This window comes from Trematomus bernacchii, unplaced genomic scaffold, assembly GCF_902827165.1.
Source record: "Trematomus bernacchii unplaced genomic scaffold, fTreBer1.1, whole genome shotgun sequence".
In the NCBI taxonomy this organism is placed as follows: Eukaryota; Metazoa; Chordata; class Actinopteri; order Perciformes; family Nototheniidae; genus Trematomus; species Trematomus bernacchii.
The window spans coordinates 3,706,084-3,724,651 of NW_022987899.1; the positions used below are offsets into that span (position 1 = coordinate 3,706,084).

General features: G+C 40.7%; 1 protein-coding gene across 3 annotated transcripts in view; it reads right to left on the minus strand.

The window, feature by feature from the left end:
• kcnab1a (potassium voltage-gated channel, shaker-related subfamily, beta member 1 a) overlaps positions 1–18,568 on the minus strand; it is a 117,534-nt gene that overhangs the window by 14,470 nt on the left and 84,496 nt on the right. For all 3 annotated transcript variants that reach the window (XM_034114552.1, XM_034114554.1, XM_034114553.1), the window contains exons 2-3: positions 18,462–18,505; positions 8,819–8,856 (exon numbers count right to left, since the gene is read on the minus strand). In XM_034114552.1, coding sequence (XP_033970443.1) covers positions 8,819–8,856; positions 18,462–18,505 — 82 coding nt within the window. The remainder of the gene's footprint in view (positions 1–8,818; positions 8,857–18,461; positions 18,506–18,568) is intronic.

The window sequence follows — 18,568 nt, forward strand, 5'->3', positions numbered from 1 at the left end:
ACAGTGCTTTGATGGACTAAATTAAATTAATGATTAAAGCAAGACAATAAAAATGCATATAATGAGAATGTAAATCAATGTAACGAGAAAGGCAGAGATATGTGATATAAAAAGTAATAAATGATAATAAAAGAGATTCAAAGAGCTTCCGAAATAAAAGAGCAAACAGATGAAGAGTGAATAAAAATGGGTGTTAAAAAGTGATTTAAAAACGGTGTAGCTGGAACAGTGCTCCCATGTCGAGGCTGTAAATGAAAACTAATGATACATGACATTAAAATGTTTCACGGCTTAGTATAACGAGGAGTGTCTGCAGTATATCTCTGAATGCATTCATAATTAAGAACTGAATCATTATCAGACGCAAACCCAATGATCTCAGAGAAGAGAGGAAAGGCTCATTTAGGCATTACGAATAAAAACACAAAGCTGGATAAAGGAAAAGATAAGGAAGGAGAAGAGAAGAGAAAAAGGTGGTGGTATAATATGAACAGTGTGCTTTCAATAACTGGTCTACACAGAAACCAATCTCTGGAGAGGGAGTTTTAATAAAGTGCAAGGAGAGTTTTTGCAAAGGCAAGAAAATAGACGGAGGAGGAAGAAAAAGTTGGATGTGGATGAGAAAAGTGAGCAAGTGGTCGATGGATGAGTTAAATGAAAAGCAGAATTTAAGGACAGTAGTAAGAACCGTTTGCAGGAAAGGTGGTGTAAGGTGAGGGACATGATGATGAAAGCTTTATGAAGACGAATGAGGAGACAAATAAGAGGAGATAGTGAGAGACGGAGAGCCAAGGCGAGGGTGATGGTGTCCCTTTGAAAAGGCTGACTGTTGGGCATTTACTGATTGCTCATTCAAAACGAGTCTCGGATGCTACTAAAAGGTCAAGGGAGTTCTTATAGTCACATTCACAAGGTCAGGAAGTTTGTGTTGATAATGAAGCATCACTGCTGCTGCTTCACTGTCTCAGAGTCATTTTGGACTAACAAAATGTGAATAGTCTTAAAAGGTGAGGTATTTTTTGTAAAGGGTAGAGACACACTACCAGTCATGAGACAATCGTTAATACATAAACACATGCATTTATAATCTCAGTGTAGAAGAGGCCCTGAAGTTAGTGCACTGAATTGAGTCTCTGAGTTGCTTGCGATGCTGCAGTGTTCTCACACACGAGATACAGCATTTTTTAAACTGGACAGTGTAGTGCAGCCTTTGTTCTCATCTCTCTTTGATTTTGACATCCGACATGACTCTTGCTCTGCGGTTTGTATTCACCTTATGCTTCGCCCGCTCAAGGGCACTTCGACATTGCCTTATTTTGTGCTGGTACGTCAAATTCGCTATTACTTTGCACGGTCTCGTTAGCTTTATTAACCTTTACTTGCTAAAGAAACAATTATTCAGCTTTTAAATAAAACATTTGTTACGTTTTAACACTTTTTCAGGCTAGAAACTAACCATTTGGATTACCAATATGGGATAATTGTTCCATATAACCACACAATGCTGTTGGGTTAAAAAGCACCCTGGTGTCCTGAATGTCCCCTGTTCAATGTCATTGTTATCAAAAGCACACTAGTTAGACTACATGTCCTCTGCAGAGTTCAGCGTCCCTGTCCTAATTAAAAACTAAAACACAAACGGGCACACAACCACTCTTACAGCACTCTACACTGACTTGAACAAACACACAAGCAAACGGTAAACACATGCCATCTCTTTCTTAATTTGTAGCATTTTGACTTTTTTTTTATATATAAACATATACATTTTAACTAATGGATTCATAATATGAGCCAGTACAACACTTCAAATGGACAGTCACACAGTCTGAATGCTCTGCAGCTGAAGACACTGAAGATAGCAGCCATCTTCAAGCACCTCAAAAGCTCATTAATTAAAATGTCATATCTGTTCGCACGCCAAAGATGATACGTTTACGGTAAAGGGCAGAATGTTCTGTAACTTGGCGACCAGCCGCTGGGTTCAGTTACTTTTTGTCTCAATGTCATTGTGATGGTACTAGACGACTCCAGTAGATTCCAGGAAATAGCCGCACCCAATTAGTGGGCCTAACATTTTCTGTGCTGTGGATTTATATATGCACAGAGTTAGCTGTTTCCCGCTACGTCCAGCGTTTATGCTAAGCTAATCCAATCACCTGCAGTTTATAGCTTCATGTTTGCCGTGCAGAGTGAGTTATACAGGGTCCATCTACTCATCTGTGTCTCAGCAGTCACATAAATAGGCATTCCCAAGGTTATCCCCAATTGTGTCTACATTTAAAAGCCATTACAATCAACTAAAAGTGAAGTTAAAGCAGAAATCTCTACTGCCACTTAGATAATACACTTACTAAGATGTGTGTATGCATCTGCCTCTAACAAAACCCTTCAAGTATACCTCATCAAAGTGACTAAGTTTGTTTCTCCGCTGTCCTGTCTGGGCAGCAACACATTTCCAGACAGAGCGCTCAGAAGAGTGATGGTGGGCTGCGAGTTAACGGTGCTTACTCATTCAAAAAGGCCAAAAGTGGATCCATAAATCATAAAGTGGATTTGAAGAAAGTGTGTTGATTTTTAACTTTGAAGTAGAAAGTGTGGGGGGGAGGAGGCAGCGCGGGCGTGAAATCATCTCAGGGCTGAGTGGGAGTGTGTGGGAGGATAACCATGGCCTTGATTCTGGGGATGTGAGATTGAAGACATGTCTTTGCTATGTATGGAAACCAAATTCTCCTGTACCTGTAGTGCCAAAAAAAAGAGAAGCCTGAGGCGTAGCCACTCATGTATTTCTGCAGCATAACAGTGACTCAGTGTTTTTCTGAAGGTGAGTGTAGTGGAGATATAAGGATAAGCTCAGTCTGGGCGCTACTTCTGTATTCATCACTGTGTTCACACCGGTGTGTCGGCCAGAACTCCACTTAAGGCCAAATATCCAGAGCATGAAATGAAGAGCTGAGGTGATTGATATTCCCTTTCCTGTCTTCTCTTTGCAGTGATACACATTGTGTGTGTGTGTGTGTGGTTTTCCTATAATGAGAAACAATACAAAAAGACAGATGACTAAAGGATAACATACTGTATCACATCTTTTTGAACAGTTTGCGGTTAGAAGCCTGAAGTAAGGTCTGTGGTTAACACAAGCTGAAGAGATTTTCACGTTTTGTTCTACGACATCAAATATGTCAGTAGCGGCCTTTAGCTTAGCGGTGGTGAAGTCATGTGACCGTACTGTAGTTCCTTAATGGCTTAACGTCACCTTGTTACATCTGGAGATTGCATTGACGCTTCAAAAATCATAAAGTGGTGTTAAAGGTGGGGAAGGTAATTTTGGAGAAACCAGCTCGAGTGCGCTAGAATTTGAAAATACACAGCCGGAACAAATCTGCCCCTTCCTTACAGAGCCCCTCCTCCAACACACACGAACGCGCACATGACCAATGAGGGCACGAGATAAGTTTGTGCACAGATGGAAGGCTGACAGGCAGGTAGGCCATCCAGTTATTTTAGCCGGGCCGGTTCAGATGATTGGTCGTGCTTTTTACAGTACCACGGCTTCAACAGATGCATTTTTTTAATGGATTTTTTGTCAAAGCACTTAAGATATTCATTGCTATCACGATGTTAAGAGCATTCCATGGAATATAACAAAAAGTGTATCTCGAGCCGGTCTCTCAAACTTACCTACCCCACCTTTAAGATGTGGAGATTATCCTGCTGAACAAACTCTTCATATTATCACAGTTTGTTATGAGGTGGCATGATAATTTGATTCTGAAACTCTACTGGCATGCTATTTCCTGTCACAGTTGTCTCAGCAATTAGCATCACAGGTAGCCAGTACCACTTTGTATTTAGCTCAACATAAACACTGAACTTTATTATCAACAGCTTATAATGATACAAATAATAACTGTGTTGAACTCGACAAAGCGTATCTGGATCAGATAATCGATTGACAGCCGTATTTAAAACAGATTTTATCTGAGACATAAAGTAATTACTGCATTAATCTTCATTGATGAACTGTGTGATATCACTGACATTGAACTGGGGACGTTCAGAGTAATTGAGAGCAGTGTGAAGCGTACTCTGTGAGTTAATGGCACTGAGCCTTAAGGTAATAAAAGTAATACTGTTACATAAGCTGACTGTTTCCCCTGGTGAGCTTTGTTCTCGTCACCCGAAGAGTCACTTAAAGTGTGTGTTTCTGTGTGTGTTTGATGACCAAGGCCAATACCCCTGCAGCCACATCAGAGCATGTTAAGGCCCCTACACACCAGGCCGATATCGGCCGTCTTGCGTTGTTGGGCGAAAACGGGTTCCTTGACGCCCAAAGTCAATTTGGTGTGTCCCGAACCCTCGGCCGTGACACGCCTTATTTGGCCTTTCACGGTCGACACCCGGCCAATTCAACATGTTGAATCGGCCGGGTGTTGGACACAAGCTATCGGGCCAAGAAACCACTCTGATCAGCTGTTCAGCTAGCAAATGAGAAGCGAAACGGAAGTGAGGGACGTAAACAAACGATTTAAGGCACAAGACAGCAGCTAAACACCAGCAGGTGATACTTAAAGACATCAAACATAGCCCTTAAATGTCCTCTCTGACCTCCCACACATAGCAGGGACATCTCTGATATCGGCAGGAGCGTCCCCGGCTGTCCTCTGCTGAGAGCTCCGTGATTTGTTTGGTCAAGTCCGGTTTTTCATCTCATTGTAAATTTAGCAAGAAGTGGCCATTATTACATTGCTGACTCAATAAACTACACACCCGCCAGAACACTGCGATCATCAGATGCAGGTTTATTTACTGTGATTTTATAGTATGTCTGCACTTTATGTGCTCATTTCATCATTCATGTATTTTTATATTCTAAAACATGTTTTCGATGGACGAGAGTGAAAATGGAATGCACATGCTATTTGTTTGTTTATATCAGTCTGTTCTTCTTCTCTGTCTTCCGGTTGTTGCCTATTTTGAATGACGAATACACACTACCGCCGCCTGCTGGTAAGGAGAGTTATTGCCACTCACGCATGCGCAGTTCGTACGTGCTCGGCTGAAGTCTTTGCGGTGATTTCCAGTGCGACACATGGCCAATACGCAGGAGAACTCGTCGATGGAACTGTCGGTGTCGGGTGTCGGCGAGTTCTCTGGTGACTGCCTGGTGTGTCAGGGCCTTTAGAGTTAACTAGAGAATGCAATTCCTGAAGAAATTGCTAGTGGGAATGCTTTATGCTGAAAATCTGATGCTAAACTGCTATGCTGAAATGTAATATGTAAGAAGAAAGTGAAGAATTTAGATTGAAATGATACATGAACACTGGGGGCTTGAATGTGTGATGAGAGAAGAAAAGAGAGTAAAAAGGCTTGGAAAAGCAGCAGAATATTTGAACTGCAAACCTTTGAACTAACTTGATGGTGAATGATCTGTCGCCATGCCAACGGCATTTGATGACATCCCATAATAAGCTTAGATGCGTTGATGGCTGCATCGTTACCAAACCTGTGAAATTTTGGGCCATTTGGGGCATTTTCACTGAAGTTATGAGAAAACCGTGTTTCATGGCGGGCATTGTGTTGCCATGGCAACGGCATGTCCCGTAGATGTCTTCACGGCTGGACTGTTAGCACACATGTGAAGTTTGAGCACTTTTTGAACATTTTCATAGGAGTTATAGCGACATCGTCTTTTATGGCGAGGGATGGGTTTCCATGGAAACGGCATATGGAGAGATCTCAGATTTGGCGTAGAGCTGTTGAGGCATGGACCGGTGATATACAAGTGAAGATTGGGGGACGATCGGACCGTGTCCATTGGACTTACAGCGACATCGTGCTTCATGGTGAGTGGTCTGTCGCCATGGCAACGGCATTTGATGACACCCCATAATACGGTTAGATGCGTTGATGGCTGCATCGTTACCAAACCTGTGAAGTTTTGGGCTGTTTGGAACGTTTTCACTGAAGTTATGAGAAAACCGTGTTTCATGGCGAGCCTTGTGTTACCATGGCAACGGCATTTGAAGAAACCCCATAATTGACGTAGAGCTGATGAGGGCTGGACCGGTGATATACAAGCGAAGTTTGGGGGACGATCGGACCGTGTCCATTGGACTTACAGCGACATCGTGCTTCATAATACACCCCATAATACGCTTAGATGCGTTGATGGCTGCATCGTTACCAAACCTGTCAATGTGACATCATCGTGTTCCATGACACTGGTGTTTATATTTGAGCTAACGACGACAGCTGTGTGTCACCAATAATGTATAAAATAGGTGGAACATGTTGAAGTCAGTATGAAGTCTCCATCAGACAGAAAAGAATAGGCTCAGACAGTCTGTTAAACTCCAGTGACCACGTCGTTAGCTCAAACACGAACACCTGTGTGTTATGACATCATCGTGTTCCATTTATTTAAGCTAACGAGGTGTGCAGAGATCAAAGGTTTCCATTGTTCTGAATGAGAGATAAACCTCTTACATGTTTTGTCGAAGAACCGTAACAGATATCTGTGAAATTTCAAAACGTGAAGCATGTCAAGGAAGTTGAGTATCTGAAGTGTAATTTTTGTGTACTTTCAGGTTAATAATGTGGCCTTTTTGGCAGTTTAACTAAAGGTGTGCGGCTGCTACCGTGAGGAAATATCAGCCTGAAATTACAATGGGTTTTAATGGAGGCATGTTGAAAGTTTTTGTCACTTCATGCCCTCAAGAGGCATTTTGTTTAATTATTTTGCTTAATTATTTGTCATTTTTCAAGCTACGCGATGTTTTCCTACGTTTGTCATGAAAAATGATGTCTCAGGAATGTAGGGTTTGGGAATTATGGCAGTTTAAAAAAAAAATATGAAGGCAAATTTCAAGATTTCCTCCACTCTAGCTGTGACATCACGCACTCTAGTTAATGTTAAAATCTGAAGAAAGCTTCTTTACCAAGGTCTGAACAATGTTTAATATCTCTAAAAGTAAGAATCAGATTTAAAAGTTGTGTTACACGAATAATGTCAGAAAGATGTGTAACATTTTAACACTAGAACCGCCAATCGGGTCAATTTGACCCAGAGCTGTTTTTTATTGTGTGTAACTTTTTTTCAATAAAATATTAAAGTCTTCCAGTCCGTGACTTTTCCTGAAAGTGTGTTATGTAGCACCCTATGTTGTTAAAAATTGTCAATATGAAGTCAGATTGAAGAAATCGCCCAAAAAATTGCCATTTATACCTATTTCCGCCAAGCGGGTCATATTGACCCCACCCCTTTTCATATAAACATGACGTGTTGCTATAGCAACGCCTTTTGTCTATTGCGGCTCCTTATAGATTGAGAGATAGATTGAGAGAGAGAGAGATAGATGGATAGATATATTGATAGATAGTTATAGATAGAGAGAGAGAGAGAGAGAGAGAGAGAGAGAGAGAGAGAGAGAGAGAGAGAGAGAGAGATAGAGACAGTCTGTAGTGAAGGAGTGCGCTCCCGTGAGCAAACAGCGGGAGACTGCTCGTGCTGCGCTCCGCAGCAAACAGCTGTGGGGCGAGTTGAAAGTACGTTATGCTGGCCGCGGTGTCTAAATAATGCTTCCGGCCCAGCGGGCCATTTATAATGTCGAGCCCTGAGAGTCCACAGATTATATTGGTATACGTTTCATCCCTGTGCGATAAAAACTCACTGTTCAATAAAAGAACATTTTAACTTGAAAATCAATGCATTCTAATAGCGGGTCAATTTGACCCAGGTGGCGGTTTTAGGTATAAAAAATCTCTGGCGGTTCTAGTTGGAATGAGGTTTCTGAGTGAAAGTATGAATGAACAGTTAGCAGTTGAAGTCGCATGAAGATTTGTTGAAGTCTGAAGAATTTCTCCATTGACTTCATTGGTTAAAAATGTGATGTATTATGGGATGTATCTCTGGAATTATGAAAGTTATGAATGATAAAAGTAATAGCCATCGATTCCCGACCGAGCTGAACATTTTGATGTTTGAACGGAGTTTCTGCGATGTTGAATGTGGGAGGAGAAGAGGGCCAAAATAATTGGATGGAATAATAATAAGAATTTTGTCCGCAGCATAACATATAGTGGGAATGCTGTATCAGCATTCCCACTAAATAACCATGAGTGTAAAGGGGCGTTAAGTATTAGTAGCATACAGTACATGATCTGTTAACTCCTCAGTGTGTCCTTTTTCTCTGCTCAAAAACTCTGTCCTGGGTCAACTGAGCCTCTGGAAATAAAAACGTTGTCATCCAGCCAACGGCCTGACCAAGGTTAACAGTGACCACAGCTGGGCATATATTAGTTTAAAATAGGAATGTGAGATGGACCACTGATTGAAACGCTGAACAAACCATTTCCTTAATGATTTTGTACAGGTTGGGTCAAATACAAATCTACAGTTTGCATCCAAAACGGCTCTCAGCTATGGTTGGACTCTGATCCCCAAATGTTCAGCCAACTTTTTTTGGCCTGGGCGTGTTCTGCGTATAGGGAGGAGCGGCCCTGCACTAAAGCCACATAAACCAAACACACATAAACCAAACACACATACAATAACAAATCAACTCATCTCATGCAATAAACAATCAAGGGTGGAAGTGAAACAAAATGATCAACCTTTCAATCTTCAAATAAATTGTAGTAGTTGCATAGTTATCTATATTTATCCATCATGCGCTCAAAGACATGTTCACTTCCATTTTAGGACCTTTTGCAACCCAGTCATTCAGCTATCACAAATATACAACACACAATCAATCAGAGTCAGAGCCAATTAAGATTAAATAAACATAAATTATAAAGGAAACATGTTTCATACCTCGTCGGTTATCTGTCCCCCAAACGTCACCCATGTACCTGCAGGGAAGAGAGAGACACATTTCAACATAAGAAATTATTTCTGTGTGTGTGTGTGTGTGTGTGTGTGTGTGTGTGTGTGTGTGTGTGTGTGTGTGTGTGTGTGTGTGTGTGTGTGTGTGTGTGTGTGTGTGAGAGATATCCTGCTGTAAACACTGTAAATCCCTGGGCTGTGTCCCCATCGTTAGAGGAAGGATGTGAACATCCCTTGAGAGAGCTGCGGCTCAATACTGAGGGATCACCTTCAGGGAGTTGGCACCTCCTGACTGTTTGAAGTCATGCATATTTGAAAGACTTTGTGTCCCCCGCTGTTAAGAGTGTGTGTGTGTGTGTGTGTGTGTGTGTGTGTGTGTGTGTGTGTGTGTGTGTGTGTCCTGCGTAAGTGACTTTAAGGTTGCTGTGAAATTGTCAATTTCTCTTAACTGAGGGAAAGTACCTACATTACATCATTTGGAGGCTAACCTGGAAGTTAGCATCGTAACAGGCTCCCTCTCTGTGGCAAACAAATGTTTATGAAACTTACATGTTTGGTCCAGCAGGATAATCTCCACATATTAACACCACTTTAAACACTTTTCAGTAAACGCAGTTTTTATATTGACCAGGGGGGATTTATTGATCTATTTTATGTCGTAGAACAAACTTAAAATCTCTTCACCTTGTGTTAACCACCAACCGTATTTCATGCAAACAACCGAAAACACATTGAAATAAACCATTGATTTCAAGACGAGAGACAGTTAAATCCTATTTTAATACATTTGTTGCATTATTTGAACAACAACAAATAAACATCAATTTCCGTTTTTATGTCATTTTCTTTCTTACCAATATGTACAGAACAGTGCCGCTAGGATCCTGATGAGGGTGAGAAAGTACAACCACATCACACCCGTTCTTCATTCCCTCCACTGGCTTCCTGTCTCATTCAGGATCGACTACAAGATCGCACTACTGACCCATCAATGCATCCACGGGAACGCTCCTCCATACCTGAAGGAACTTCTCACATATCAAACCTCCACACGCAACCTCCGCTCCACAACCAACCATCTACTTCGCCCCCCCAGGACCAAACTACGCACAATGGGGGATCGGGCTTTCTGTGCAGCTGCTCCTCGCCTGTGGAATTCCCTCCCAGACCACCTGAGGACTCCACAGACCACTGACGCCTTCAAGAAAGGCTTAAAAACCTTTCTTTTAAAAAAAGCTTTTGATTAAAACTTTAGTTTATTTAGTTTGTTTTTATTATGCCTCCTGTAGCACCTTGGGATTGCTGTTGCTTTATAAATTGAATTTATTATTATTAATATTATTATTATTATTAATTATGAATGTCTTCTTAGCAACAAAAAATATTCCTTCCTATTGTTCACCCCAACGAACCCCGTCCAGCTAATCATGTTTTTGGGGATATTTATAGAGTCCATTCAGGCCATAATCCTGCTCTCTTTATCTCCCTGTTGAGGCAATTTCACTCTCTTCCTGAGTGCTCACAATTTCACACCAAATAAATGGAAAAGATTTTCTCTCCGACTCTGTTGACCTCCACTGCTCCACTGTCATAAAACAATTGGTGCACCTCAGAGACCGGAGACCCGGAAACAGCACTAAACCATTTAATAACACCATACCATCAACTCCACTGAGGTTTAGCTCACAGAAGACACACTGGATCTGCTGCTGCATAATGATGTGACCCTCACTTAAAGAGGCCCTATTCTGCTTTGTGGGGTAGTGTGTTATATAGGTTGTTGTGCATCTAATGGTCTGCAAAGGCTACAATCCTAAAGTTCATTCAAGAGGGAGTTTCTCTCCCTGCCTGAAACGCCTCCATTGGACTTTATTTACTTCAGGAATATAGGCTAAGGGGCGGGACATCTCTAAGCGCTTGACCAATCACAAGAGCCGGCCAGCTAACCAATCAGAGCAGACTGGGCTCTGGTTTCAGACAGAGGGTGAAAAGAGGTGCTGCAGCACAGGCAGTATGAGAAAAATAACGAGCTTTTTGAACATTAAAGCATGGAGACATGTCTCAGTAGAGACACAAAATGAACCTGAAGATGAGCAGACTATGTCCTCCTTAATAAGGAGGTCCAAGCTGCAGTTCTCAATGTGCCGCTTCCTTTTTTCCCCTTTTTTGTTTTTGCAGAGGAGAGTGGGTGAAATAGAAAAGTCGCTTTTGGATATTGTTAACACCGGTGACCATGGCAACATCCTTCAACCTCAAATGCACCTACACTGCAGTCATTACGGATTGCCCTGATTATACAGGAAATGTTTTTGTTATTTTCTCACATGTATAAAGGGTGTGTGTGTGTGTGTGTGTGTGTGTGTGTGTGTGTGTGTGTGTGTGTGTGTGTGTGTGTGTGTGTGTGTGTGTGTGTGTGTGTGTGTGTGTGTGTGTGTGCGTGTGTGTGTGCAATCAGCCCTTTCACTTATTTGCAGTAAAATTATAATCACAGGTGATTACTAGCAGGATTACAGTATTAGTAAAGAGTAAAGAGCATATTGTGTTTGTTTTGAAAGGATGAGATTACATTTCTTCTCTGTAAACTGTACTGTTCTGTAGGATAATACTTCAAGTGTGAATCTATACGCCTACTGCCTGAATCTGCTTTATGGTTTTCACTTTCTTTGGTTCATTTGTTTGTTTTCATTCATAAGGTAGCTGTATGAGCTGTATGTTCATAACATACTACAGAACGGCTGGTGGTGTTGAAGACACATACTGAATAACCATCTTTGTTCAAGATGTAATACTGCCAGAAAGTGCCTGTTAACTGTAAAAAGTGTTCCATATATAAGCCAAGTCCACCTATAACTTTCCTCTTTGTGTCTCTCATCAATAAACCCATACTTTGCAGGCTCTGCCAGCTCAGACATCTACTCTCCCTTATTTTTTTTAATGGCGCTGGAAATTAATCCAACAAAAAAATAACTCAGCCGTTCTATCTGTGGACAGACAGGCTGGACAAGGCTGTAAAAGAAAGTTAGGAGGTCAGTTAAAGTGAGACACCGGTGAGAAACGTTTTATCTTTATGTGTGCCAACTCTCGCTCTATAGATGGGATTCAACACCGAGGAATCAGGTTCAAAGGACTCAGGACAGACCTAAAAAACGAAATATATGACACCTCAACTCCATCTCATCATTTAGTTTCCGTTTGTCTTGTTCTTTACAACTTTAACAGTCTGTTTCTGTGAAGTGGTTTTACATTTGAAATCTCCTGATATACTTTGTAGCATTTCTTCAAGTATTAAGGATGTGGCTATGTGAGTTAAAGGAAGACACTCACACACGCCATGCTTTGCACCGACAGTATTTTCAGACTTGTTGAATGCCGTTGTACCGCCTCTTCAAGTTCTATTGATTTCTTCTATTGAATCGCCTTAGTCTGTCATATCTAAATCTGTTCCTGCTTCTTTACTCTTAAAGCAGAGGTCTGACGGGGGCGGACACAACAATAGAAACTCTTTATAATGTAATACAACACAAACATAATGTGCTGTCTGTTATTCTTTCTCACCCTGGTTGACATAACAGTAGAGAAACCGCATCACAAACTGTGGTTCACAAATGATCAAAGTGTAATCAATTGTCAAAAGTAGAAAATAATAAGCATTGCTATGTGTTGCAAGGCTTTTGGATTTAGTTGCATCACATTTTTTTTTTACATATTGTTGCGGCCACACACTGTACAGTTATGATCAACAACAATCATCACAGCTGGACTGATACTATTCACTGATTATAGCAAAACAAAACATTTAATAAGTCGAATTCAATGTGAGGACTACTTTCTTTTTCAGCAGGAGAGGGAAGTGTCTATCAGAGAAAATATTTATAATGTATGGTGAGAAAAAGGCAAAAGCAATGAGAAAGTGACACATGTCTAAGGTGGCATGATCCCCTTTGTACTGAAGGAATATGTGATGACATTAACGCTGAGACCCAAAGCTGTGAAATATAGATTTGAAGGAGATCAACGTTTTTTTAAGTTTGAGTAAATATTTGTGTAAAACTTCTACTGCTTTCCATTAAGAAAGTTATTTTTGTTTTGAAAGTTGTCTGAAATTGCTTATTAAAATATGCAAACAGGAAGTCTTAATGAATATGTGCTTGTTTGCATTGATTCAAACAAACAGAAATGTCAATATTGGATACAAATATGTTTTGTTAAATTACTTTGATGGATTATAGTAAAACATTTTTACAGAGGGAATTTTATTTCGCTGTCTGTATTACTCTATAAATCAGAAAATACTGCCAATAGCCATTGACATGTTTTTGGGAATACATTTTATATAAACCAGGCTGTTTATAATATATGAACAAACCCCTCGGTAACAACCTTCAAAATATTGATGGATATTCAACTAGAAAGCTGTGGGGACCTATCTGGTTAAATTAAGGTTTGAAATGAAATGAAATGAGGAAACAGTTTACAAATAGATATCAGCATACAACTTCCCCATTCCTACTAACATTAAGACAATACTTGTGTTTGTATGACGATTATTCTGAACTGTTTTGTTGAATGCATTTGTTATAAATCTATAAATGCAATAGACAGAGTAAGTAAAAACCAACACCTCGATGTGAATTGTGGATGTGTTTTCGTTTTACTAGTCTGAAAGAAGCACCGTTATGTAAGCACCAAGTCTGAAAGGTGATGATTTTGTGTCCTGCCTTAACAGATGTATTGTAGGTAAACAAGAAAAAGTAGAAAATGGAAAGGCAAGCGCTGTAGAAGAAGAGGGAGAAGGCGCTCCAGCACATATTAGTAAACTCACTCTGCAAAGGTACCACAGCGACACACCCTCAGGTCCACCCTCTCTGCAGGATATCTCTGGGAGAACCATTTTAAGAATGATCAATCACTAGCACCGCAGCTTGGAGCAAGGGCAGAAACCTGAACCTGTGTTGCATGTGCGTGGGGTGAGGAAAAAAGGAACTGCTGGTGGCTTGAATAATGGCAAATGGACTGTATTTATATGGCACTTTATCAAAGCTTTACGAGTCCTTAAAGAGTGTTAACATTATAAGTCATCACTCACCCATTTACACCCCATTCATAAAGAGGCCGAGGCTGTCATGTAAGGTGCCACCTGCTCAAGGGCGCTTACATTCACGCGCACGCACACGCACGCACGCACGCACGCACGCACGCACGCACGCACGCACACACACACACACACACACACACACACACACACACACACACACACACACACACACACACACACACACACACACACACACACACACACACACACACACACACACACACACACACACACACACACACACACCATCTGCAGCAAGTAGGGATTACGTTTATTGCCCAAGGTTACATAGACATGCTGACTGTAGGGGCTGCGATCGAACCCACAACCTCCTGATTAAAAGACGACATCATGGCCACAATCACGAGGCGTTTTACATTTCTGCATCAACTTTCCTTTTCACCCATTTAAAATGCACCTGCAAACAGACACAAATGCTCTCTTTTTCCATATCCCCCAACCAATTAGCATCATCGGCAGCAGTGTGTGTGTTGACAGCATTCCTCCCTGTGGTCTTATCAGTGGATGAAGAGATGGTGAAAGTGCTGAGAGGTCACACTGACTTCACTAATCACTTCATTTATCGATTAATAGACTACCAGGCTCACTGGAGGGATCATCAGTTCTTTATGAATCCATTCAGTCACCATTAACTGCTGAGAGGTTTCACACTTTAGAGAGAGTGTGGTGTTAACAGTATGTGACTTTCTCCGATGCTTTTACAATTGAACTGATATTAAATTAGGTTCTGCTGGAAAGTGAAATTCGTTTTTTATATAGTTAGTAGAGTGGAAATAGCTGGAGTTGAATTGACTCTCAGAAATAGGCTATTACAATAGAGATTGAATTTTAATAGGAATACATTTAATTTCTAAAAAAAGGTTACTCAATCTTGACTGCTGCCAGGAAACACAGGGAGCAGTACAGTGATATATTTGCCTGTGTATTAGTGCTTTCACCTCTGTAAGATCTCAATACTTTTTCCACCACTGGTTATTATACAACACTGGTGTGTGGCAAACGAAAAAAAGTTTCTTTCATTTGCGTATACATGATAAAATATATATCGTTTTTATTGTCTACAAATGTCAAGTTTTTCTTTTGCCTGCAGTATAACAAAAGCTGTGTGTTAGTGTGTGAGCGACCCCTTGATCTTGCCTGAGCACAAAGCTAACCTCTATACAACCTCTTTTAAACCAAATAACAAGCCACGAGTAACGGCAGCTGGGTCCCGAGAGAATAATACCCACAGGAAGAGAAAAGAAAAAACAAGAGGCGGACGAGTCGAGCACGAGAGGAAGAAAGATTTATTTCGACTGTATCAATTCCTCTTATCTATTAAAAGTCTCAATATCAGGGCTGTCAACGTTAGGCTTGAGATTCATCTGGGAAATTTAACACGTTTCGCAAGCCTACAGGAAAGGGAAAACCCCCAAAAGTCTGATAGCAAATTAATAATACATTTGATGTGTGAATTAAATATGGCATGCAGGATTTTTTCTCTATGGAAAGGGTGAAAGATAATTGTACCATGAAAATGATCTGGTACGTTATAATAGAGCTTTTCAAAAACAATCAACAGCAAGGAGTTCATGGCAGAGAAAAGCAATAACTGTGATAAATTCTTCGACTAGAGCCGTGTAAATGGTTAGTCAGCTGATGGATGATTTATGCCGCAGCTCAAATCTGAATCTGCTGATGGATTAATGTTGCTCTGCATCCTGAATGCTGCTACAATCCATAATCACTTTCCTTGCAGCAACAAAGTTAAGAAGGTGTTAGTCAGCCACTATATTTAAAGGTCAATTTGCTGCTTTATTGTTACACAACCTTTTGAGTATTACATCCAAAACTCATCCTGGTGTGCGGCCAAGTTTCAGAGTTTCAAAAGCACAGTGCAGCTAATCCAGCAAGCACAGATAATACCACTTTCAACACAACTCATACACACTACAACCTCTTTTATCTTGGTGTTGTTCTTCCAGGTAAACACCATTTAGCGTCCTGCTCTTGGCCCTCTCTCTTCCTCCGCTCCCCTGCCAGCATCATGTCCGCCCCGGGCGCAGCATGTGGTCGGCAGCTGGCATTATGCTGACATTTTCTGTACAGTGCATCTCAGCCAGAGAGAGTCAGACCTCCCAGTCTGTGAGAGCCACCCTGAGAGCCAGGCATTACACTGTGAAAAAACGACAGCCCTCCTTTGTGTTGAATCTACCAATGACAACACCAGAGATAATCCATTTGGTTGAAAACTGTATTTTGCCATGGCACAGAAAGATAATCAGTATTGACTGATATAAAGTGATGTTCCATGCTTTAATGTTCAAAAGCTCTTTATTTTTCTCATACCGCCTGTGCTGCAGCACCTCTTTTCACCCCCTGTCTGAAACCAGAGCCCAGTCTGCTCTGATTGGTTAGCTGGCCGGCTCTGTTGTGATTGGTCAATGGCTTAGAGATGTCCCGCCCCTTAGCCTATCATGTACAATATGTTGGAGCGCTAGCCAAAAGAAGCGTGACTGTTACATAGTGATGTCACTATGTTCACGGATGTATGGTTCCCTCTGGAGGACAATTTACATGCACAAAGACTATAAAACCCTAAAAATAATAGGGCCTATTTAAACATTAAAAATCCCTTCAACGTATTAAAGGTAGGGTAGGTAAGTTTGAGAAACCGGCTCGAGATACACTTTTTGTTATATTCCATGGAATGCTCTTAACATCCCGATAGCAATGAATATATTAAATGCTTTGACAATAAATACATACAAAAGATGTCATCTGTGGAAGCCGTGGCGCTGTAAAAAGCACGACCAATCATCTGAGCCGGCCCGGCTAAAATAACTGGATGGCCTACCTGCCTGTCAGCCTTCCATCTGTGCACAAACTTATCTCGTGCCCTCATTGGTCATGTGCGCGTTCGTGTGTGTTGGAGGAGGGGCTCTATAAGGAAGTGGCAGATTTTCTCCGGTTGTGTATTTTCAAATTCTAGCGATCTCGAGCCGGTTTCTCAAACTTACCTACCCTACCTTTAACTATAAATAATAAATTGTGCCTGCTAGTTTTTCTCAATCGTCTCAATCAACAAAAAGCACATCCAATTGTTCTAACTGATGGAAAAAGCAGAGATGAACTTTTCCCACTTCCCAGCTTTCTCGTATGCACATCTGCACAGAAAGGTCAAACATACATGAGCAATTTTAAGGGTAGGATTGCCTTGCAAAATGTCAATCAAGTCAGGGCTGTCAAAGTCAAATAGAAAAACAGAAACATTTCCACTGTGCGCTGTACGGCAGGTATACTGTGGAGAGTTGCAGCTTTCAGTTTGTAAACACGAGGACTCTTATTTAGTGGATGTAGCGCTCCAAAGCATCTGGAGAGATTTGTAGCATTTTCGAGGAGACCATCAAGGGTTATTTAAGGATGCAGCTTAAAGAGAGTGCTGACAACTTATCAAACACTAGCTCAAGCAGGACTAGAGAGCGTGTCAAATGTAAAGTCAATGTCCTGATATAGGATCTCAAGTTTTAATGAGGTTAGACTTAGTCAATCCTAACATTACAAACAGAGATCAAATGTATGTTAAAGGACCTTGAAAATGATGCCTCCAGTGATTATAATGTCATGAAAAAAGGCTGTTATCATGTATCTTTCCTTATATAATCGTGTTCTAAAAACAGGTACAGAAAACATGATATTTTCACACATACAGAATATCCTCCCTGTCTGTTCAATGCTTTTTTTAAACTTTAACCGAAGCATTGCATGTTTTTGGACGGTGTGCAAAACATCCCGGTGAAGGTCAGCCTCCCTAATCTGGCTAAAGCTCATGTCCTTAGAGAACTGGATGTTTTTTATCCGATTTACTGGCTGATCTGAGCCCTCAAGGGACTCTGAGCAACACGCAGCAGGGTCTAATCCAGAGCTACAATCTTTTCTAGGAATTTACAAATTTGGGTTTATGCAAAGAATGTTATCTCATCCCAGAAAACAATGCTGTATAAATCTTCTTACGGGTGGAATTAACAAGTAAATCGGTTTAGCATTCAGCAACTACTGTGTCATAACCTAAACGCAGAACATGCACACTTCAAAATCTTACTTTTTCTTCCTTGCCATTTTATAACAAGACCAACGATCCAATATATTTCTTATACATCTGCGAAATACATAAATTACCTGGACTTTGGAAGGTTTAGTTTACTACAGCATCTGGATTAAGATCACCCACAGCATGTGCTTTGTAATATATCGATTTGTATTAGTCTTGAAACATTGTAATCCTGCTATTAATCCCCTATATTTTAATGGTACCAGTAATCCGATTAGTTTTTTTTCATGTATCCTGATTTGAATGCAGTTACATATAATCCGTCACTCCCCAAGCCTGATGCTTACACAACATTTCTCAATTTTGTTTTACTCTGAGATGTTTTTATTTCGTTATACAGTAGTATATTTGTTTAGTCCATGTAATTAGTACTGTTTGTTTGTATTGAGAGAAATTGCATTATGTGTAGTGAAGAGTCTACTCACCCAGTCCTAAGCAAGATACTCTGAGTCCTGATTTTCCAAGGTTCCTGTAAAAACAGAAAAAAAGGAATTAAATCTCTTGTACACCGAAAATCAAACAAGCGCCTTAC